A 25,161-nucleotide genomic window follows, 5' to 3' on the forward strand; every position below is an offset into this window, starting at 1 on the left:
GAGTTTGTATGTTCTCGCCGTGTTTGTGTGGGTTTCCTCTAAGTGCTCCGGTTTCCCCTAGTCCAAAGACATGCGCTATAGGTGGATTAAATGTTAAATTCGCCATAGTGTATGTGTGTGAATAATAGTGTACGGGTGTTTCCCAGTGATGGGTTGCAGCTGGAAGGGCATCCCCTGCGTAAAACATGCTGGATAAGTTGGCGGTTCATTTCACTCTGGCAAACCCAGATAAATACATTTCTTTTCGGACTAAGTCGAAAAGAAAATGAATAAATGAATGAAGAGAGTTTGACTTTGTTTTGTGAAGCAGGCTGTTGTAATTTTTAAGATTTTCTGACCACAATACCCTTGTGCAGATATTTTTGGACACTTTTTTCAGTGTTTGCCCCTTTTTTAAGTTTTTGCCGTAATTTCTATTTTAACCACGAGATGGCAGTAACAGATCATCCTCTCAAGCTTTAGTAAGACTAGTACACTACTAATTTGAGTTTTTTATTAACAAACACAGAATTATACAGTACTATACACAGAAATACATGCCAGAGTGTGTGTGTGTGTGTGTGTATATATAAAAACATGCAGTAATTGAAAATCTTATATTCCTTAAGAATATTACAAGTCTTCTTTGCTTTTATTACCAATGTTCTCCAAACTTGTGCAGTAGTCCTTAGTCTCTTGAAGGAAATGAACAAAATTTGGCTTCGATCCAGTCGAAGTTTTTTATGTATATAAAATCCCCCCCATACCCCCCCCCACCCCCAAAATAAAATTTTTACTAGAAAGTTTTTTTTTTTTTTACATGTATTAACATAATAAATGCAAATATCAACATTTTTTTTACTTGAATACAATATTAGGTTTCCTTAGAATATTTTCCACATCCACCCAGAAAATCCTTGTGTATATACAATGACAAAACATGTGGAAAATAGATTCTTTTTCCATGCAACAAAAATCACAGGAATAATCAATTACCTGGATATATCCTATGTACAATTTTAAATGTAACTTCTTTTACTTTTATAATTTTATGCAGTGTTTTTTGTACAATCGGAGACCCACTTTAAATCGGATATCACTCAGCTAGTGGAGATCGCTGATTTTTTAAGAAAACAGACCTTAGACGCGCCATTTTTTGCATTGCATAAAGTTCGCCGAAAGTGCTTAACCCAGGCTACTGGCAAATTAAAAGTCCCGTACGGTTGTCACGCATTTCAAAATAAAAGTCCGATATAAGCATTATTAAACTTTTGTTGTTTTTTTGATCACACACTCCGCGACCCACTGAAAATGTTCCCGCGACCCACTTTTGGGTCGCGACCCACCAGTTGAGAAACACTGACTTAAACCATTGTAGAGCCTGTCCCTGGTCACCAGTAGACTTTAAGCGATTTATGAGGATACTGTGGTCAATGGTGTCAAAGATCGAGTAGAACTAATAGCGAGATGCACCCTTGTCATCAGCTAAAAGTAGATCATTGGTTATTTTCACTAATGCTGTTTCTGTACTGCACTTTCAGGAAAAAAAAGGTACACGGTGGTACAAATAATGTTCCTTGAGGGCCAGTTTTGTACCTTTGTAAAAGTTGTACCTTATATGGTACAGAAAAGACCTCTTATGATACTGTTCTGTACCCTTTATGGTACAATTCAAATCAACTGTTCTCATAAAAAGGTACACTCTCAGAAATAAAGGTACAGGAGCTGTCACTGGGGCAGTACATTTTCAAACGGTACATATTTGTATCTGAAGGGTCCATAATGGTACTTCGGAGGTACTTTCGGAGGTACTAATATGTATGTTTTGAAAAGGTACTGCCCCAGTGACAGCTCCTGTACCTTTATTTCTAAGAATGAACTTAAGTGTTGGACAACTCCTTCTTTGTTACAATATCTATGAAAATAAATATTACTGGAAAGGCAAAGTGATTTCTGAAAAATTTCCATATTAAAACATGAATGATCATTTAAAAGCATGAGTTTAAAGAAACTCATAAACAATAATTATTAAGTTCTATAATGCAATAATACAAAACAACTGGTAAAACATTTGTATCTTTGATGAAGGTACATTTTGGTTTCCCATGGTCCAAATCATGTTCTTAAAGGTACAAACTGCAATGGTACAAATTAGTTTCTTTGTCTTAAGTTACAATTCTATTCCATAAAAAGGTACTGCCCAAGGGTTTGTACCTTCTTTGGTACAACATTGTACCATTTTTTTCTGAGAGTGTGTGTGAGCCCTAAAACCTGACTGAAATACTTTAAAAATATTGTTTGTCTGCAGAAAGGAGCATAATTGGGTAGAAACCACTTTTTCTAGTATTTAGACATAAATGGAAGATTTGAAATAGGCCTATAATTAGCTAAGTTGTTGGGGTGCAGTTGTGGTTTCTTACAGTTTTTTCCAATTGTTTACACACAATTACTTGTACTTCAGACACAATGACTACAACATGATGCACCAACCCCCTGAACCAATTCTGCTAAACTACAAGCACAATTCCTTCTTTACACTCAAATTGCAGGTTTAAAATACACTTTTTTTCAAAACACAACACACAATTCTCTGCATTTTGCACAATTTTCATGCAGAAAATCTTTTGTTTTCACAAGGAACACACTGTCATTCACAATTGTAAAGTCAGTTGCCCTACTTTACATACTAACTCATCACATGAGTAAACTCCTGTCACACAGAATTTCCATTTAGGGTCCCACTTTACAATAGTTTGCCTTAGTAACTATGTACCCACAGCCCTATTTACACATTTAGTACATTGTACTTAATTACATTGTACCTATATGTTCTTACATTGTGCTTACATTTGAAGTACACTCATACTTAATATGTATTTACAATAGTGTACACAGCAAATTCATCAGAGTTAAATTCTCGGTGTTGAAGCATTTCAGAGTTAAGTGTTGACGTTAAAGAGTTAGATTTTGACAAATGAATATAATAAGAGTTAGAATTGATTTTATTCAGTGAGAAATCAAGGAGTTATCTTTTCAACACTTGGTGGTGTTATTTCCAACATCCGGGAATTCATGCAGCCCCAGTCACTGAAGAATTTTCCAGACGCCATTTTCCATCTGAGGTTTAGAACAGCAACTGGTGAGTCAAACTACCTAAATGTTGGTATTTTACTGACTTTCTTTAAGGAAATACAGTTGTGAACATATTGTTAATTTAATAACTTTAGAATGGAGTGACAATTTTAAACTTCTGCGGTTCATTCATGGTCGTTTGTGTATCTAGCTTAACTGCATTACTATTGACTTCTTTTCAAGAATGTTTTTATAAATGCTCACGCATACATAGTGCATAAAAACATCAAATGTACATGTTCAACGCATTTCTGTCACGCTTAATGCAATTTTGTGCGTTGTTTCCCATCTATAAAATAAAATCGACACTTCTCCTTTAATTTGAAGCAAACTAGCCCAAGTGGTGCTCGCTGCAGAGCCTAACTTACTCTGCACGGATGCTAACGGCAACACAGGACGGTTTCCATGAGCTCTGGAGAGTTTCTAAAACATATCTGGTGAGTAAATCAATACATGCTTACTTGTAAAAGGCTTCCTGAGTAAAACATATGATTGTTTTTTATTCGTGTACGTTAATTTGGTTATTTTAAACACCGCGGCCCTTTTAAACTGGTTGATTCGTGGCCGTCCATATACCGTTAGTCCATAGACTCGTGTGATAACGTACGCTTGAATTATATTAAGTGTTGACAACCATTAAAGTCGGAATGTTAACATTAATGTCTTTAAATGACCGCGTTTGCACTTTCTCGGACATTTAACGTTACAGAAGTCTCCCGGAAGTTGCGGGACTAACGTTAACGTTATCCCGCAAATGCACAGAGACTCCCAGATGCCCAAGTAAATGCCCGCAAATGAATGATTATTTCCCGGAAATCGCGGGTCTCCCGCCCGGTCATTAAACACTTTGCACACCCCTCTCCACCGCATCCCTCCCAGCTCTTCGAGTACGTCACGCGCAAGTCACCCCCACCGCTCTTTAGGTACGTCGCGCGCAACTCATCCCATTGCTCTTCAGGTTCTCATCTCTCCCGCTACTTCCCGCAAATCAACTCTGTATCCCCCGAAAATGACTTTTCCCAACTCGGGATGTCTGACGTTAGTAAGTTAGGCTATTTCTGTTGTCAGGAACATCTTAGTCAAGCTTTTTCTCCCGCATGATATTGTGCTTATAGACTAAACCTAGCATGTAAACAACATTTCCGTTTTATTAAAGACAATTTAGCGCGTTGTAAACAGCCACCTGTCTGTAAAATTAATCAACTGATTCATATTTGAGCAGCCTAAAGATGATACAGGTTTGATTTGTAGATTTATTATCAATAATCAACATCTGAATCAAAAGATATCTAAAAATTGTGAGGCATACTTTGTGATGTTCATCTCTCCTTTATCTGAAGGTTATGCATATGTGTTAGATACTAATGTTTTGTTGTTTTTTAACAGCCACAGTTCTCTATACAATAACACAAGACCCTGTGACTGTGACGGATGGTGTATTTCCAGAGTTGGTGAAATGACCAAGCACACCTTCTTGGTCATATGTGGTGATAATAATGAAGGTATGTTTGATAAAGTTCTGTATTTGTTTCACAATAAGCTGAGAGGGTATTAGAGCATTCAAGAATAACAAATGACACGAAGGTGATAAGTTTTGTATTGTGGGTGAACTGTTACTTAAATAATGTTTTGCTCTTTGCTTTGCACTTTTCCTCTTCTGCTTATCCTAATATTTTAGATTATATTTGGACCTGAAACATCTGCTAGACTTCAGGAAAGGTGGCGTCAATACTGGACCTGAAAGGGCCTAACAAGTTAAATCTGGTAAAGAAACGCGCACGCACACACACGCAGGCACACACTTACATAAAACTGTAAGTTTATGAATATTTTTTACACTGTGGCCAATATTTTGGGGAAGTCAGCATCACTAAATGATATAAAAGATTTTAAGCTCCTCTAAATTTTGCTCCAAGTGTTGTGTTAAATTCAGGATTCTGGACAGACAGCTGCCTGTTTTTCCAGTTCTAGTCATAGTGGTTAAACTAATTGTTTTTGGAGATCCAACAGTGATGTATGTGTTTTTTCTACTTTTCCATATCCTGTCACCTCAACCAGCTGGGAGAGTCAAGTTGTGGATCATCATGAAGATTTTCAAAAGGTGAGTTTAGATTTCTTGAATGTTTTATTTACTTTAAATGTTCTTTTAAATATATCACAGAATTTGATTGCAATTTGTTTTTAAACATTTTTCTTAGTCATGCTGGAGTCTTGAAGAGTTCTTAGATGAGCATCACCCTATATCCGTGCATCAGGAACCACCAGACGAGCGATCAGCAGCTACTACATCATCATGGATAAAACAGTCATCCTGTGGCTGGGAAGCACTTCATTCACAGGACATGCTTGATGAGATTTCCTAGCTAAAGTTTGTTTTCACACAAGTTTACAGCATTTATACCTTCATAAACTGCTGTGTTTGATATGGAGGACCAAGGAAACACCAGAACTGAAAGATTTGCAAGCCAAGTTGTTTAAAATGTCATTTCAGAAGAAAACTATGCGTTTAGAAGAAAACTATGAGTGACGCTATATTGAACTTTCAAATTGCACTGATGAAACATCAAGTTTGGACTAAAGGACTGAAACTATTTTGTTGATACTGTCTGTACTAATAAAAAATTTAAAGCATATTTGACATTGTTGCATTTTAAAAACTGAATGAATTGTTGAAGTGGTGAATGTTTTCAAATAAAATGTTTTTTCTTTTGTAATTTACAGTCTATTTGACCTTTTTACCATATTTACACTCAAGAGAGTTGAATAAAATAACAACATATTGTAGTAAAAAAATTACTACCAGGCGGTGTTAAATATAGTTACATTTTTAACTCTGCCCAGAGTTAAAATTAACCCTTACTTCGGTGTCAATGTGCCAACCCTTTTGAAAGTGTTGATTTAACTCAGTTTTGAGTGGACCCCATGAGACACTTTCAAAGTGTTGAAATTAACACCCATAGAGTTGTTTTGGGTCCTCATATTTTGCTGTGTACATGCATACTAAGGTGTAAGTACACATTTTGTAAGTACATATTTGTAAGTACATATTCGTAAGTACATATTTTTAAGTACACATTTGTAAGTACACAACATATTTGCTTTAGCTATTTTATATATACACACAAACACACACACACACACAGACACACACACACACACACACACATATACATATATATATATATATATATATATATATATATATATATATATATATATATATATGATGGATAAGTCCATCAGCGCAGTGCACTTTAAATTAGCTATACTAATTCACTCACTCCCTCAGAGCAGGTCAAGCAGCAAAGGTTATGTTGCCTATACAAGAATGAACACTCCACCAGTCCCAGTTTAAATGTATCACTGTTATTACTGGGTGATGTTTAAAATAAATCAATCAACTTTTAATGTTTTAAAGCATTTCTTTATTAGAAAAAAAAGAAAAAAAAAACAGAAATAATATTATAAAACTTTAAAATGTAGATTTAATAGTTGAGTTGGACTGCATACAAAATTTTTACCTGAACATGCAGCCTGAAGTTTTTGGTTCACAGTGAAATTTCTTACTAGTTGCAGGAAGGGTTGGTCAAACAGATTATCCTTTTAAAGAACTGTTAAAAAGGTCCTTTTTAAAACATAATATGCTGGTAAAAATGGAAAATATGATGATTTCTAAGTAGACCACTGGATAATTATTTATTTATTTATATATTATTCTGGTGCAAGGTCAAAAACTGTAGTTCTAAACCTCAGTGCGGAACTTGACAGTGGTGTTCTTCATCTTTTGTTTGTAGACCTCATCAAACTGTTCATTTTGTGCCACAGTGAAGTGATTTCTCCAGTCTCCAACTTTACCTACACAAATAAAAAGAAAATCAAAGCGAGTGGAAGTAAAGAATTTAGATTTAAAAGTAGATGCTTTATTGACCTTTCCGCATGAAGGGCGAGATCTTGAAGTCCATGACCGGGATAGTGGAATAGTTGGTCATCTTGTTCTGTTTCATTGCATCAAACTGAACTCCTTTTGTTATTCTCTCCCTCTCTGCGGCTGAGGTGGACAATCCCAAGAAGGAGCACAAACGTTCCACCTCACGTCCAGTGTCCTGAGCAAGACATATAGTACATTTAATATACCTTACTGATTTTTGTTACTTTATTTATATTTTTGCTAAAATAATTAACTTTATAAACTTCACTTACCTCAACCATATCCTCATAGAACATGTACAATATGTTAGAATATGTCTGTTTTTTCTTCCAGTATCCATTAACATGATCATACCAAGGACCAAATACATCTAGGGAAAACAATACAAAATTTAAAATGGATGCAAGTTTCATAATTTAAAGAGCCCCTATTATGGGTTTTTGAAAATGACCTTCCATGCATTGTGTAACAGCTCTAAGTGAATGAAAACATCCAGCTGAGGTTTAAATCTAAAAAGCGCACCTTGTTCAAAACTATTGATTCTTTAGCGAAACAGAGTCAGAGTCAAATTAACGAATCGAGTTGAATTCGGATCTTTTGTTTGATCGTATCGACGTCGATACGATATATCACCAAATAAATAACTCCAGTTCCGGTAAAATGTGATCACGCTTCAGACATCACGCGACAGATCATGATGCGAAGATGATGATCACTGGCAGTTGGAGATTCGACTGCAGGGAGTAAAAGTTTAAAGGTCTTTTTTTTTTACAACAATACCACAGTATAGCCAACCGTGTGCTGTGTTTGTTGCTGTCGTTTTACAGATTTTTCATACAATAACCTACGCTGCAATGGAGGATTCGTCGACTGTTTGCTATTGAAGGAGCAACAGAGACTATGGGACTTTGTCAGACTTGGACAGGGACTTTGTCAGAAACTTTTACAGTTCAAATGGACCAGTTTCTTCTTCCTCCAGATCATAACATGTAAGTATCATTAAAATTGTTGCCTAGTTTTTTGTAGTTTGCAAAATATGTGCTTAATTGTGTGTTATAAGTTGTAGTCGCCCCACATGGCTTGTAATCACGTATCTATTATAAATCAGTGCTTGTACTGTATCTCTCAAGTTAAATCTGTATAAGGGCTGTTTACATATTGCGTCCAAAACTACGTTAAAAATGTGACGCGTGCTTCTTCCTTTATCGATTTTAAATGCGTTTTTAAACTGGCGATCCTCTTCTGTTTGCATTTGCTATGGCCACCGTCAGCTGTTCCTCACCACGCAAAGCCAAGTCAATTTTCAAAATAGTTCAACTTTTGCCGCTGTGTGGATTAATACTGAATGTGTATCGTTGTTATTACTTGGGGTTAGGTTTAAGAGTAGAGCAGGGGTGGCCAACCCTGTTCCTGGAGAGCCACCTTCCTGCAGATTTCAGTTGCTACCCATATCAAACACACCTGAACCAATTAATTAGGACCTGAACACCATGTGATAATTACAGGCAGGTGTGTTTGACTTGGGTTGCAACTGAAATCTGCAGGAAGGTGGCTCTCCAGGAACAGGGTTGGCCACTCCTGGAGTAATATGCTGGTGTTTAACTGCATTGCTTTATTGCATTCCTGCATTGGTCTCTCACACACTTTCTGCTACTTCATACGGTAGTCGTAGTGGGCATTTCTATCTGTCTCGTGCTGAACGCAGTCAACCAATCGCAATAGACTGGGTCATCGGACCAATCCCCGCAGATTAGCTTCGCGCTAAGGAGGGGTTTGGGAACAAATGAATCGCTGAACGAATCATAGAGGAGTCGCTGGGACAATTAGGTCAAAATTAATGCATATTATAACACAGTGAAAGTGTTTTTTGACCTTGCATGCATATCAGCATGTTGTTGGAGACTCCTAAAACCAAAATATCACATTTTTAATACAAAATAGGATCTCTTTAAGGGTTCTAACATAATTTCTTTACTCTCCAAAAGATTATGTAGTAAAATTAAAGAACATCTTTTTCGGAACATCTTTCCGAACAGATACTGATGCTGAGTGCTAAATGGCCCAATTACGGTTTCAAGTTTCTTATAACGTTCTGTTTCAAAATCAAACAACATGTCAGTTGTGTTGCACATATCAGAAACATGTCAGTTGTTACCAGTAATGATAATGAATCTATATAACAAATGTCATGGGTCCACCAAAGATTCTTTAAAAAACGTTTAATGTTCTCTCCGTTGTTGTCAAAAAACCCCAGAAACAAATCCCAAGTACACCTTTGCATTTTTAAAAAGAAAGTCTAAAATTCTTTGATATGATTTGCAGGTTAATGTTGACAGTGGCACCTTAGTGAATACAATAATTCGAATAATAATAGTAATGAATATTTCACCTGCTCAATGAAAATCAGTTGATTCGCTACATTAATAAATCTGACATGATCAGAAACTTAATGCTGCGTTCACACCAGACGCGGCACGCGCGCCAAGCGCGAGTGATTTACATGTTAAGTCAATGCAAGCGCGCAAATAGACATCCTGCGGCACGATTCGCGCGAATGGCGCGGCGCGAATTGAGCGTTTTGCGCGTTTGACTTCGAAAAATCTGAACTTCAGCGTACATTCGCGCCTTGTTAACCAATCAGAAGCTTGCTCTTGTGGGGGCGTGATTGTGACGTAGAACCTGTTGTCGGTGTTCCGAGGGAAATCCTCCAGCCTTCACCGACAACAGTTCATCAAACTCGGCTTGGCTCAGTCAGAAGCACCGCTGAAAGTCTTCGTAATCCAGGTTAAGTTTCTGGAGGAGTTTGTGAGCTCACAGAGCTGGATGCACCTCTGAAAGAATGTAGTGGACTCAGACACGACCCAAAACGTATCGACGCTGTGTCTTCATAAAGCACATAAACACTGTTATTTTCTTCATAAAATCCATGTTAGCCATTTAGCAATGAAACTAGAGTCTTCGGGCAGACATGACCTGCCCATCACGCGAATCCGCGTCTGTTCTGATGTGAATTTGACACGCGAATGAAGCGGGGTTTGACGCGCATATGAAGTGAGTAAACTCAAATGTTCACACGGCTATTTACGCATTTATTTATTTTCATTAGAAACTGAATTGGAAATGACGTTATTTTAATGTAGTCAGTCGTGAACTGAGGTGGGTCGGTCTAAGGCTTGAAACTCCAGGGCTGAATAGGAGTCCCACTCCGGCCCTGTATAGTTCTATCATAATGCGTGCAGTAGAGGATTAAGTGCATTATGATTTCACTATGATGCATAGGAAGAAAATATATTAACAGATATTTTGCCATATTTAAATATGTTCATAACTCACTGTCAGTGTTTCAATACGACAAAACAGTCTGACTGAACAATCTGTAAACATGCTTGAGCTGTAGACTGATAGACACTGAGAGTCTCAAGTTATTCACGTCCATATATATATTCTACTTTTCTTTTACAAAATGTGTTACTTACTCCTTCCTTCCATGAATTTTTGTAAGAAGGTGTTCCAGTCTCCTGGTTCAGGCTGTCCCATGTTCATTCGATCAAAATGAAAATAGGAAACTGCATTGTCTTTTGCATTCCGTGCCACATACACAACCTGGGAAAAAAGCCACAGATATGAAAGAAAGTAAGTTCTGCCATAACAACGCTAAGAATGTGTATATGTCAATGCTTATGTGCCTGATCTTGGTGGAATAATCTACTACGTCGCTGCTGCTTTATCAAATACACTTTTTTTAGAAGTCTATCTATCTGTGCCTGAACTTCCTTGCTGACTGGCTTTAATGAACCAGCCTGATCTCACAAGGAAACGTAAGTATTTTGCATTTTGTCAGTTTAGTGGCTAATTCAGTCGTACAAAAATGTACGATTTTAAAGGGCTATGAAACCCCCTTGTTTCAGCAGAGTGTTTTCACACCTCTACTTTGGAAAAAGTCAGGAAAGTGGGCGAATTCAGCTCTGTTTAGGGGGAGTGTTGGACGAGCAAAAGAGGGATGATGTGGGAGTGTCGATTTGGGCACGCGCTGATCAAAACAAACACACAGGGGAGAAAGTGACTGTGTTTACTTGGACATCAGTAATCAAATTATTTGACATATTACTAAATGGTGGACTTTAACTGCAGTTTGGCATTTTCATTCAGGAATTTCATTCATGCCCCTCGTGACAGACAAGATATTTGATTCGAGGGACTGCTCTAAGCGTGTATTTTTCATGCAAAGTTTGTTACCGCACAGCGAATGAGAGAAAAAAACTCTTTGCATTTCCTGGAAACTTAGATGCACTCGACAGGTAGCGTCAGAAAGCCGTGTGTGTTATTCCGGTCACAAAATGCGGTGAAAATCCTTCACGATGGTATGTTTGGTTGTGGTGCTAACATGTTTACACATTATACGATACGAACTAACTTTGCCATCTGAATAAACAAAGACCACTGGTCGCTCACTTACCAAGTCTGTAGAGACAGGACAAGCAACAGCAACTGAAGCCTTGCTTTATTAAGAGGAGACAAGCAGCAAATCCGGATCTCAACATTTGCAGATGAGAAAAGCTCTCGGGTAAACAATGTTCCTTAGACACGTATTGTTGTAGAGTGTTGCGTGCGAGTGTTGGTCAGCAGTACTCTTTCAGTGTTTAAAGACTAACCTTAGTCAAAATGACTTCGAAGTTACTCAATTTACAGTACGTTAATATCCCTACAATATTGAAAGATCCGCTGTAAATGCTGCTCTCTGTGAGTAAACACGTGAACACTGTAAGCAAACTTTTGCCTACCGTCGTGTTGAATTTTTGCCGCATTTTGTGACAGGATAGTCTACACACACACGACTTTTTTACCTAGTGCATCTGAGTTAGAGAAATGCAGAGGCTTTTTTCTCTTATACGACGTGCGGTATCAAACATTTCACCGTCATTAAACACACTCTTTCTTCCCTGCGTGTGTGTTTGTTTTTCCTCGGTCAGCAGCATGACGTGAGCCCAAATGGCAACTCCCATTTTTGTTCAAACCCTGCCCATTTCCCTCCCCCGACACTCCCACCCAAACAGAGCTAGACACACCCACTTTCCTGACTTTTTCCAAACTAGAGTTGTGAAAACATCCTGCTGAAACGGGGGGGATTCATGGCCCTTTAAGTTAACAACAGCGCAATAGCCTTTCCACCACGTTGTCCTTTCTGCACTATTGTACATTCAAAATAAAAACAGATTAGCAGAGTTGAATGAGCTAGAACTCACTTGCTGTGCTCTCCCATCTCATTAGGAGAGGATAATATTAAAATTACACAAATTAATAAATTACTAATAAATGATATGGTTGTTGACTGTTGCTTTTTTGTGTTATCAATATGCTCATGTTTTTAGGCCTATAGGCCTTTCTATATTTAATACCACTTCTCAATTATAGTGGGGGTCGCAAATCACTGATATTGTTATTTTTTTCAAGGTCTTGGGCAGCTAAAAATTTAAAACCCTGCTCCAGTGTACAAGATTATGTGTGCCTGGGCTACCTTGGCTAATATCTTAATACCAGAGGCCTATTTGACTGTTACCCCTTTTTCCACCTAGGCAGATTGAATGCTACAGGCTCACATTCATTTTGTCTAGGCCACAGGAATACCACCGCTGCTGCATAACTGCCTAAAGTGGCCCACACTCGTATGCTATCTGGGCAATCACTTAGAATGTAAAAAATGTATATATGTGGAATATGTGGTTAGAAGCAGATTGTATATGTTGTAAATCAGGGGTGCTCAACCCTGCTCCTGGAGATCGACCTTCCTAAAGAGTTCAGCTCTGATCAAACACACCTGAATCAATTAACCAGGACCTGAACAGCACTTGATAATTATAGGCAGGTGTGTTTAATATGGGTTGCAACTGAAATCTGCAGGAAGGTCGATCTCCAGGAACAGGGTTGGTCACCCCTGTTGTAAATTAAACCATGCTCTCTCTTTCCTGCACCACCAAAGGGAGCCATCGCCTGACTTTTAGTAGGGCTCAGTTTGGAGTCAATATCCCAGTATCCTTCATATGTTTACTGGTCCACCTGAAACCATTTCCCATACCTAATTATAGCCCAACGTTTCCTGCAATTCTCTATGAAGTCTTGATATGATTCACTGTTATCACTGAGTTGTTTCAATTGTGTTGCCTATCTGTGTTTTGACCCTTTTTTTTGTTTTTGTTTTTACCACCTGCCCTGACCCCTGATTTTTGTAATGCCATCTGATGTTTTGTCTTTTCCCCATTGTTGAACTTTATTTTAAGATTTACTTTGATTACTCCAAAAAAAATCCTGTCCTAACCAAGATTAGCTGTTCTTTCTCGATGTACTTTTTGATAAACAATAATCTCTGACACACATAATTAGAAACATTTCATAATTCGAAGTGGATTGATCATATGAAATGTGTTAGAGACTGATTCTAAGTTGTAGCAGATTTTATTCACAGAGTGAAAGAAAGCACAATATACTTTGAACTATACCTTTGAGTTCTGCTCCCAGAAGGACTTGGGCACAAGCTGCACAGGTAAATGTGTTTTGATGAGGCGAGGAGAGGTGGGCAGATTATCAGCCAGCTCTGTTCCTGAAAGTCAAAATTAAATGTGATTCTAGGGTAGTAAAAACAGTAAAACTACAATAAAAAAAGGTTTAAGGCTATGGTATACTTAATGTCTTTCAACAGCGGAAGCTACACTATATAAAGTGTTTGACAAAGTTGGTTCACCAATTTCAAAGTCAAAAATCCCTGAACCCACGAATAACACAATTTGACCAAACATTCTGACATCAATAAACAAGTGTTTAACAGAAACACTGCATTTTTCTGCCTAATGCAATCTTTTATGAATGTAAAATTGGTCCTCTGCTTTTAACCCATGCAAATGCACACCGGCACAATATTACTTCCAGATGATCAGTCTTTCAGGGGTGCTTTTCCCAAACAACAATGTAACTTGTAACTTCAGCTGCTGAACTATCAAAGTACGATGCATCGTTTGAACTACTTTACGTAAACGCCCACAATGATGCTCTAAATGGGGTGGAGTAACTACTTCTTTGGAACCCCATAAATTCTTTGTGCAAATGATATTTTTTTTACAAACACATTATAATAATATTAATAATATTGATGATGATGATTATTATTAAATAGCATAATGTTTATTTTATTTTTTTAAAGTTTACTTTTAAAGTTTGACACACGCAAACCACTGCAGAAATGTTCTAACCAACCGCCATGTCATTTACAGTACAGATACTTAGTAAATAACCTACTATAAATTAAAAGCATTAGCATAGGCTATGTTTTTTGTTTTCCCAAGCTTCGGAAACGTAACGTAAATTCCGCTTTTGCATAAAAGGTCACCAATAGCTTTCGTTATGAGCCACGGCTGTGTTCAAAATGACATCAATGTTTTCAAGGTGCATTGTGAAGGGAGCACAATTGTAAACATGAAGATCGCTAAAACTGAACTTTAAAAATGTTTTGAAATCAAATTACACCCAAGAGAGATGACTTTAATGCTTTTAAAAAAATAATTCCAAGTTTAAGTGTTAGAATGTTCTAAACGAATAGGGCATAGGGGGGATAACTGGGAATAGAACACAGCCAGGAACTATGCTTCTAACTACAGTTCCAGAGGTGTAGTGCAAGCATACAAGTTTACGACACAGTTTGTGAATGCTTGTTGGAAAGATACGAACTGTTTGTAATGACAGAACTTGTGACCTTAGTTGGCTTACGATGGTTTTCGGAAAACGCACCCCAGATAAAGAAGAGCCGGACTCAGAGATTCAGTTAAAGAAAAAGTGTTATATATAGAAACCAGCTTCAACACTCACAACGAGTTTGTTGGCCGCTCTGTTTACAATCTCAAAACAACAACAATTATATTAACTTGGGTTGACTTGACAGTTTCCAAATGATTCTAAAGCTCATACTGCATTTGTGTTTCTTAAAATGTTAATTTTCGTTGCTACAGAATAATTAACCATAAAGACGTAAAAAATTATAGGTGTTACTTCATCCTGGAGCGGACATCCATCAGAAAACCCACGCCTTCACCAGCAATAAGGATGTGCTATTCTCAAGGGCACAACAGCTGGCTATCGAAGATGGAGAAAGTGTGGTTCATTAGCCCCTTTCCTACATACAGACCTTTACAGAAATTTTCAGGAAAGGTCTGTATGTGTGAACAGGCAATTTTTAAAAATACTGGTAAATTAATTCCGGCAGTTTCCTGTAAAGAGAAGTTGTAACATTACCAGCAATTTGCCTTATTTTTGTGTGAACGCAGAAGGAAAATTGCCAAAAAGAGCACTTTCACGTCTGCTTTAGCCAATCAAAACACTCAGACGCATTCACGTCCTCGCGGTTTATTAAAATAAAAGCCTTTGAATATTTTTCCAGACACATACCTGCTAGATGTTAGTCAGATAACTTTTCTATGCTCCTTCTTAATGCCAACTGTGTAAAAAAATATTGATAAAATGCTTATGATAAGCCAGCCTGATCTCACGAGAAAACGTAAGTATTTTACGTTTTGCCAGTTTAGTGGCTAATTCGTACGAATTCGTACGAGTTCAGTCGTACGAAATGGTACGATTTTAAAAAGGAGGCGTGGCACCTGACCCCACCCCTAACCCCAACCGTCATTGGGGGATGAGCAAATCGTACTAAATTGTACGAATTAGATCGTACGAATTCATACGAATTAGCCACTAAATGAAAAAGTTACGAATTGCCGTGAGATTGTGTTGGATAAGCCGCTGTTTGTTTACCTTTAGTTGCTTGACGCGTGTGCACGTAAAGGAGTCGGTAAGCGCCAGTACACACACATAATATGAACATCTCGACATGTTTTCATATAGGTTGTTCACATTACTTATCCATCCACGTAATTTGTAATATAGTCAAGTGTGTAAACATTTAGCTGCGGTTCGAGTTTCTGCCTTTGGCTGTCTCACAAAGCAGCTGCATGAGTGCTAAAGCTTTAAATAAAAGTGAAACCATCAAGAAAGGGCAGACCTCTTCTGTGTTTACAAATACGAGCGCTGCCTTTTATAGGTCATTTTTAAATGATGATGCTAAAATTTACTGGTATTTTGGAATTGATGTGTCATGGTCTTTTCCGGAAAAATTACAGAACGTCCGTGCCTGTGTGAACTTCGCTTTTATGAACTTAGCGGTAAAGTCGTTTCAGAATTATTCCAGATATTTATCGGTATTACTGTGTGTACTGGGCTAATCACTCCCTCCATCTTCAATTTCTGCCGGGACTTAGAATTAAACCAACAACCTTTGGTTTAACCATTTCAACTTACTAACCATGCAACTCAATTCAAAACTTACTTTCTTTGACATATTCTGAAAATATGTTTAAAGATAATTTTTGGTGGCTCTGTCTCTGTGCACTAGTGTCAGTAAAATAATATATCATAGTTATAAAAATAAGTAACTCATTATTTTAAAGAAATATGCAATGTCCATCATGTTTTGTTCTCTGACCGAATGGTATCCCTTCAAAACACGCCTCCAAGAAAGGCACTCTCATATAGATAGGCTGGGAGGTCTGACGCTCTGGACTTTCATTGCCAAAGTATAGAAGGTCAAGTATGTATGAAACCCAGGTGGTACCTACAAGAAAAATAGAGAGTAGAAATTATTGCAAGCTGCAAAACCTTTTCTTAGAGACATAACTTTTATCAACAATGAAGTACTTTTTAAATGATCAACTAATTATGCTTATTTTTCCCCCAATTCAGAATGTCATTAGACAGCGCATTAGGAAATATGACCACATTACACCTCTTCCAAGGGGCCTCTATTGGCTGCCCATCCAAATCAGAATTAATTTTGAAGTGCTTTTACTGGTATTAAAAATCATAATCTAGCCCCAATCTCATAGAGCTGTTGCACTTTTACACTCCCGTAAGAATCTTATTTTAGTTCCTCAGTCCAGACTGAAACGTGGAGGGGACGAAGCTTTCTCTGTGGCGGGTCTTGGGTTATGGAACACTTTGCCCCTTGAGATTAGAAAGGCTCCATCACATTCTATTTTTCAAGCACTCCTAAAAACGTACTTATTTAGCATGGCTTTTTTTTGGTCGTTTCTCTTGTCTTATTTTTATGTTTTTATTTTACTTTGTCTTATGTACAGAACTTTGGTTAGTCTTGTGACTGTTTTAAATGTGCTCTACAAATAAATGAACTTGAACACTAATAAGAAAGATAAGTGCAGACAAGTGCGCCGGCAGCTAGCTCTCTGCAACTCTAGCATTTTCGCCCACTGCAGCAAAGCAGTGCTGCGCCCAGTCAGTACCTAGATGGGAGACCACAAGTGAAAGCTAGGTGGCTGCCGGAAGACCAGCGGCCAACCTGTGGTTTGTGTGGATTCTAATGCCCTAGTATAGTGACGGGGACTCTATACTGCTCAGTGAGAGCTGTCTTTCGGATGAGACGTTAAAATAATGTCCTGACTCTCTGTGGTCGTTAAAAATCTCAGGATGTCCATCAAAAAGGAGTAGGGGTTAATCCCCGGCACCCTGGCCCAATTAGCCTACTGGCCTCTGTCCATCATGGCCTCTTAACCATCCCTATATCTTAATTGGCTTCATCACTCTGTCTCCTCTCCACCAATCAGCTGGTGTGTGTTGTCCAGCGCAATATGGCTGCCGTCGCATCATCATGGTGAATGCTGCACACTAGTGGTGGATGAGGAGACTCCCCCAATGTGTAAAAGTTCTTTAGTGTCCAGGAAAGTGCTATATAAATGTTAGTAGTTATTATTATTATTATTATTTATCATAATGTATACAAATATGCAAACCTGTTTTTATTAGCAAAACTTGCACATTATATATATTTTAAGTAGATGCATAGCAGATAGATAATAAAGACCAGTTAATTTAACTTAAATTATTTTTAAATGGTTAATTTTTTGCTTCTAAAATATTGTAAATTGTTGCTAGATTTGTTAGAGTCCACGCACCCACATGTATTTTTGTAAAATGTTTTTTTTCTCCTTTTTTTTCTCCAACAAATATATGTAAACAAGAAAATGCAAAGTGCTGTCAAGAGCAAGTTAAAGCAAGACATCAAAATGGGCAGATTAGTCATTATGTGAAGTTTTTTTTATAAACTAATTTCGAGAGGATCATGTGCTTATGATTGCCTGCAGCTGGCCTCCGCATTACTCAATTTATGATTCACCAATTCGAAGCTTCCTAAGCCACTATAAATACCCTAAGTTCAATATGACAACCATAATTATTTTGAAGAATCCCCCCTTCCACCCCTACTCCTCCGCCATTTCAAGATGGGTGGCATGGTAGCCCAGGGGTTATAGCTCTGTTGCCTCACAGCAACAATGTCACCGGTACTAGTCTTTACCAAGCCAGCTGACGTTTCTGTGTGGAGTTTACACGTTCTCCTCAAGCTCACGTAGGTTTCCCCCCGGGTTCCTTCCACCATCCAAAAACATGCAACTTAAGTTAATTGACTAATCCAAATTGGAACCATAGACATGCTCCTAGTAAGTAGTTATCTCTTAAAAGCGATCACTATCTGTTCATTAGCCACTACAGCAGGGGAGTTCTTGAGATCTACCTGAGCTCAAACTCCAATCTCGCCTTGCAAACAGGCTCGAGGATCTTATAAGCTCAGTGCTCTCTCCCGGGACAGCATTTCAAACAAGCCTTATAATCAATCATTAGCTAAGTGTAAACTCCTTAGATAATAAATAATCTGATTGGTATTTTGAGCTGAACATTTACAGACACATTCTGGAGACACCAAAGACTTATCTTACATCCTGAAAAAGGGGTAAAATATATGCCCTTTAAGGGTAAAATAGGTTGTCACATCACATACAGGCTATATTTTAAAGCTTTAAAATGTCTTTAAGGTGCCCTCACCAGCTTTAGGGTAAGTGGCAATTAGAATGTCATCAGGTCTTGCTTGAAAATTCTTTACTTTTTCCCAGTTGTCAGTGAAGTAGTGAATCATAGAAATGCCCTCAAAATCAATCAGCTCAGGCCGGCTATTCAGTTTCATCTGTAAAATTGAATAGTTTCAGGTAAATGCTACAGGTTCACTGCACTCAATATACATTTGAAAAATCATCATTGGACATGACTGTCAATGTGAACACTTAAGCAGATTAATATTCGATATAAGTAAATAAAGTACACAATAATAAGAGAAATATATTTAATAAAAGGTTGAATACAGGCAAAAATAAATGTATGATATATTGTGCAATTATATAGTCCTACTGCGACTTGTTATATTGTTCATTTATTATTATTGTATACTAAAAAAGGTAAAAGATATACTCACTGAGGAAAAGTCGGAGATTTCCATTATGGTGAAAAGTTATTTCTTCTTTCAACCAGTTTTAATCCTTAATCCTTTTTGCTTCCAGCTCTCTTTTGCACACCTTTTCTTCTCTCTTACGTGTTTAATTACATTCCGAGCTGTCATGCAATGCTGATGTCTACAAATCACGGCTTATCTTATCTTTAATGTGCAAATTAGGGCCAATTCACATGGCAAACAAATCGTCAAGCTCCTGCATTTGAGTTAGTTGCATTTGAGCAAAGTAACATGCCAGGAATTGCTGGAAAAAACAACAACAGCATTTAGAGGTTTGTTATACAATTAAGAAACGCACAAATACAGTATTTACATCACAAATACATCACAGTTATTTTAGGTGAAATTAATTATGTCATACAATAATTGAATTAAAGGCCCTAGTCTAAGCTGCTTGAGATTTTATATATATATATATATATATATATATATATATATATATATATATATATATATATATATATATATATATATATATATAATGTTAACGTGAGACTCTATTGATTAAAAAAAATATTGCTTTGAATCGATTCCTTAAGTTGTGTTGGGAGCATCTTGTAAAGCAGCTTTTACACAAAGTCAGATAAGAACATTCCATCATTGTGGACCATTAAAAAACAAGCAGCCAGCAGTGAGAGTGGTAGAAAGCAGGTGTAGTTCTAGTTAGTTACAGAATAATTCAGTTGAGTTTAATATGAAAACCACTGGAGATTTATCTACAGGGGTTTTGAGCTGTATTGGACTGCCAAAAGACTAAAAATGTATAATTTTTGTTGAAAAACAGTACATTTTTGGTCTATTACCACCTTCTGCCACTTATACCAATAATAAAAATAAACACAGTTAGAAAACCACTAAAAGTAATTCACAGACAGTAATAGAGTATATGCCGAAGCATGCTAATAGGACTTTTAATTTGCCAGTAACCTGGGTTAAGTGCTTTCTGCGAATTGTATGGCAATGCAAAAACCGGCGCGTTTAAGGTCTGTTTTCTTTAAAAATCAGCGATCTCCACTAGCTGAGTGATATCTGACATAAAGTGGGTCTCAGATTGTACAAGAAAGACTGCATTAAATTACACCCCCCCCCCCCCCCCAGTTTTATAGTATTAGCATTTATTTTACTTCAGTATATTCAATGGAGCTTCTGCGCTAGCCTGCCGATTCTGACAGGTGCGTGCGAGTAAACGACTTTTTGTCTCGTTTTACGCTTGAACAACTAAATGAATGCCAAAGTTTATGTAACTGAATGTATTTTAACGACATTACAACATCGATGCTGTAAAAGGAACAAAATTTACACAAATTCACAATAACAGGTCACCCGAGGTTTATCAGTATGGGAAAAACACTAGCTCGGCATATACCCTATTGTAATTTCATTGGTTTATTAACAAAAATGTGTTATGTTCAACTGGTAACAAAAGAGATGTGTAAAATAATAAAACATATAATTGTACCCAGCTTAAATCTAGAAAGTTACCTGAGAGAAGGAGGGAGAAGAGCTAGAAGACCTTAAGAAAGAGCAGTTTGTGTCCTGTGTGAAAAGATCTTTAAGTGCCACTGTCTTCTAAAAATTGGATATCTGCAGTGCCTTTAACCTCATTTAAATAGTGAGGGGGCAGATGGACACTAGTGCCCACTTGAAATATTGCATCACACAGTATGGCCGGGTAAACACCCACAGCATGTTCCAGGATTTTATGAGTATAGTCCTCTGAAAACCGACATCGGTCAACAGGATTAACTAGCAACCAAAATGACAAATGAAGGCATTCGCTTTAGGGGTCTTGTCATTGTTTCATTGTACTTACAGACTACTAAAATTGTTAGTATCTTAATACTTGTGATTCACTGGACTTTATGCCATCATTGACTCCACAATGTGATCAAATTGATAAGCTTCAATTTCTTATATATTATAAGTAATGAGAGCTTAGCTGGTTTTAAAAAAGAACTTTGAATCATACTTTGAGTCATACACAATACTTCACATAGTTAATACTTCACTATGCGCAGTAGAACTAAATGTACGAAGGGAGACTTTGTCCAGATACACTATCTGATTCGTTATTAATTTACTCAAAATTACATAACATGTCAGAGGTCTGTTTGGAGCAGTATTTACATCAGTGTGTAAATTTGCCAATTAATTTTACTATCATTGTTACTACTTGACTATATTGGCACACTGCATTAAATGCTCTCTTCTTAGCTCCCTGCTTTTTTATATAAATATTTATATTTCATTGGTCTTCAGTAATATTATTGATCACTACATCATCCTCAATAGGATATATATATATATATATATATATATATATATATATATATATATATATATATATATATATATATACATATATATATATATATATATATATATATATATATATATATATATATATATACATATATATATATATATATATATATATATATATATATATATATATATATATATACATACATATATATATATATATATATATATATATATATATATATATATATATATATATATATATATATATAACCACTATATCACCACAAAATTAAATTAATCAACTATTTACATCTTGAAGCTGACTTTCTATTTTAAAATGTCTCAACCTATTTTGAAACATTAGAGCTCTTAAAAAGTCTATTAAAATATGGAAAATAAAATTGATCAAAAATAAACTTAACACTGTAGCTTACTTTACTAGTGATGGGAAGTTGGGATCATTTTACTGACTCGGATCTTTGAGTCTTGTTCATCGAGATGAGCGAATCTTTTTTCGAGTCATTTCGTTCATTTGGTTCAGTTTGCCAAAATATTATTAAAATGTTACGAATTGCTTCCAAACACATCTACAACTAGCCCAAAAGGTTGATCACACGACAAATAAGTCATAAATAGAATACTATAATAAGGAGAAAATAATAATTCAATGTTTGCTCTTCTGTCTATGAAGGTATTGTTGTCTCTTTGCTCTGCTCACCTCTTCATGTCTTCAAATGTCAGTGGTTCGATCACGTTACAATGACAGTCGCATATAATCTTGATAATTGATAGCCATGATAATTAGATCACCTTTCCAGTCTTCTGGTTTTGAGTCGTTCGTTCATCATGTGAAAGAATGACTTAAACCCGAGGACTCGAGAGATGAACGGTTCAATTCTTTTTCGGGCTCTAAACGCATGACATGGCCCGTGAGGAACGAATGACTCAAACCCGATAGAGGACTGCAGAGATAAACGGATCAATTATTTTTCTGGCTCTAAACGCATATGATTGGCCTCTGCCTTTTCGCGATGAATGACTCAAAAGACTTGAAATGAATGATACCACTTGCACAAATGTGCGCACGCGCAAATGAACGAATCACTCCATGAGAGGACTCGTAGTTCCCGAGTCATATTGAAGATTCGTTCAAAATGAACGAATCGTTCAAGAACGACCCATCACTATACTTTACCCTAAAAGTGTAATTAATTTACTGACCTTCAAGCTTTTTTTTGTTCTTCTGTTGTACAAAATAGAACATATTTTTAAGAATGCTGGAAACCAGATAGTTGACTGTAGTATTAGAATTTTGTGCAAGGAAAAATACCATGAACATGAATGTGTAGAGAGCGTCAGACATCGGATGCGCCGCTCAGCGCTGAGCGCATGAAAGTATCACACAAGATGCGCATATTCTCATGGTATTTAAAATAAAAACTAATCAGATGTGGCTCTGTGGCACGGCAGAAATATGAAAAATGTCCTAAGTCGTAGCTGGGCGCCGCCGACTTGCGACGCCAGTGTGTGTACCTTCGGAGGATGCAGCCTCTGAAATGAGACACAGCTATAGAAAACGGACAGAAATCATTATACTATTCCGACATAGTATGCTTTACAGTTTTACAATGACTTGTTTGTATATAAAAATTTTTCCATTTAAAATTTGTTTTACAATAACAAACTTACAAGTTATGATGTTATGATATACAGTATTTGACTATTTTCATTCAGACACATTCTAAAATCTTAATGTTATTTGTCAGCTATGCATTTGCATTCATTCTATCTATGATCTAATACTGTACAACAGGGGTCACCAATCTCGTTTCTTGAGGTCTGGTGCCCTGCAGGGTTTAGCTCCAACTTGCCTCAACACACCTGCCTGGGTGTTTAAAGTATACCTAGTAAAGCTGTGTGCACACTGGACTTTTCTCCCCATAGACTTCCATTCATGCGCAAGCAAATGCGTCAGACTGGAAACGCAAGGTCATGCGTCAAGTTTCGCAGGTCGCAGACCTTGATTAGCTTGTTCAGGTGTGTTTAATTAGGGTTGGAGCTAAAATCTGCAGGACAATGGCCCTCCAGGCACTTCTAATGACAGTAAATGACAATGACAGTGTAATGTGACACTTGATGAGTGACTAGATTATTGTCAAAATAGAATATGCAAAAGCATTTAAATTTGAGGATCTGGGTTAAACAAATTTCATGTAAATGTAAAATATACAAGAATAACCTTCCTGATTAAGGTCACAAGATTTTTAATAAGTATAAAGTAATAAAGCTATTTTAATTATTGGTAATAAATGAATAGGCTATGCACAAATAATTTGTTTTTGTCATAATTATCAAATTAGTGTTTAATTAGAGTTCATTTAAGGACAAAATTTATATCTTGTTGATATAAATACTGTATTTCAAAATAGTAACAAAGGAGCTGTTGATATTTACTTGGAGTAGTTTTGAAAACATGAAATAGCCATTATTTATACATAACTTTATAAAAAAAAACAATTATAGTAAGTCATTCATGTTTTGAACAGAGTTTAAAATGCAAATAGTCATATGATGACGTTTAAATTGTTTTTCTGTGTTTTTTGTCGTTTCTGCAGCACTCATTTTGGGTCCAATTGCAGACAAAAGTCAATGTTATATATGTACTTGTTAAATGATATTACACTACATGTAAATGACCAATTTCCCAGTACTGGGTTGCAGCTGGAAGGGCATCCGCTGTGTAAAACATATGCTGGATAAGTTGGTGGTTCATTCCACTGTGGCGACCCCTGAAAAATAAAGCCAAAGATATATGAATGAATTAATTAATACATCGCCAATATGTCTGGTATTGTACATTTAGATGCTGTATACAGTGCATCCAGAAAGTATTCATAGCGCTTCACTTTTTCCACATTTTTTTATATTACAGCCTTACTCCAAAATGGATTAAATTAATTTATTTTCTCAAAGTTCTACACACAATATCCCATAATGACAATGTGAACAAAGATTTTTTTTTTAAATTGTTGCAAATTTATTAAAAATAAAAAGCCTGAAAAATGTACATTGGAATTTTAGATTTCTCCAAAAATATCTTCTATTGTGTTTAACAATAAAATCCAAAAAAAGTTTGAACCACTTAAGGGGAATATAAATACTGAGCAAACTATCATTTTTGGGTCATCTACCCCTTTAAGGATGGCCTTAAACAACCAATTACCATATTCATATGGTGGGCAAACACTGGCTGTCCCCACATTTCCTTAAGCTGCGGTCACACTGGGCTTTTCCTCCCACTTTTAATATGTCTAATAAGCTTGTTTAATCCTGCCCCTTTACGCATCGCCGCACGACAGAATATGTCATGCTCAAAGTCTAATGTGACCGCAGCTTCATTTAGAATAGTGTAATCAATCTGTTCTGGTGGACTTAAAGTTCACAGACTGACATTTGACCTCATGTGGTG

General features: G+C 36.7%; 1 protein-coding gene and 2 long non-coding RNA genes across 5 annotated transcripts; 2 read left to right on the top strand and 1 right to left on the bottom strand.

Moving 5' to 3' along the window:
• The first annotated feature begins 797 nt into the window (after nt 1-797).
• LOC147842859 (uncharacterized) lies at nt 798-7,030 on the top strand. The gene is made up of 3 exons (XR_015498503.1): nt 798-1,695; nt 1,865-2,866; nt 6,139-7,030. It is a non-coding gene; the product is annotated as an uncharacterized LOC147842859 (long non-coding RNA).
• Nucleotides 3,438-5,825, top strand: LOC147842860 (uncharacterized). Its single transcript, XR_015498481.1, has 5 exons — nt 3,438-3,548; nt 4,498-4,613; nt 4,790-4,875; nt 5,170-5,212; nt 5,310-5,825. It is a non-coding gene; the product is annotated as an uncharacterized LOC147842860 (long non-coding RNA).
• sult1st3 (sulfotransferase family 1, cytosolic sulfotransferase 3) lies at nt 6,514-21,190 on the bottom strand. 3 transcript variants are annotated; one of them, XM_087262900.1, is made up of 9 exons: nt 20,910-21,190; nt 19,392-19,671; nt 18,968-19,106; nt 16,560-16,688; nt 13,534-13,634; nt 10,516-10,642; nt 7,312-7,409; nt 7,040-7,214; nt 6,514-6,966 (listed from the first exon to the last, which is right to left on the bottom strand). In XM_087262900.1, the coding sequence occupies exons 2-9, from the start codon at nt 19,413-19,415 to the stop codon at nt 6,854-6,856; spliced, it is 906 nt and encodes a 301-aa protein (XP_087119026.1). In that variant the 5' UTR covers nt 19,416-19,671; nt 20,910-21,190; the 3' UTR covers nt 6,514-6,853. The 3 variants fall into 3 exon arrangements, 2 of the variants coding, with proteins under 2 accessions (XP_087119026.1, NP_899191.2); NM_183348.2 differs by lacking the exon at nt 20,910-21,190 and having other exon boundaries at nt 19,392-19,649; XR_015496889.1 differs by lacking the exons at nt 6,514-6,966; nt 7,040-7,214; nt 7,312-7,409 and adding an exon at nt 7,864-8,449 and having other exon boundaries at nt 8,616-10,642; nt 20,910-21,145.
• Between the last annotated feature and the right edge of the window lie 3,971 nt (nt 21,191-25,161).

This window comes from Danio rerio, chromosome 8, assembly GCF_052040795.2.
Source record: "Danio rerio strain M-AB ecotype USA chromosome 8, GRCz13ab, whole genome shotgun sequence".
NCBI lineage: Eukaryota > Metazoa > Chordata > Actinopteri > Cypriniformes > Danionidae > Danio > Danio rerio.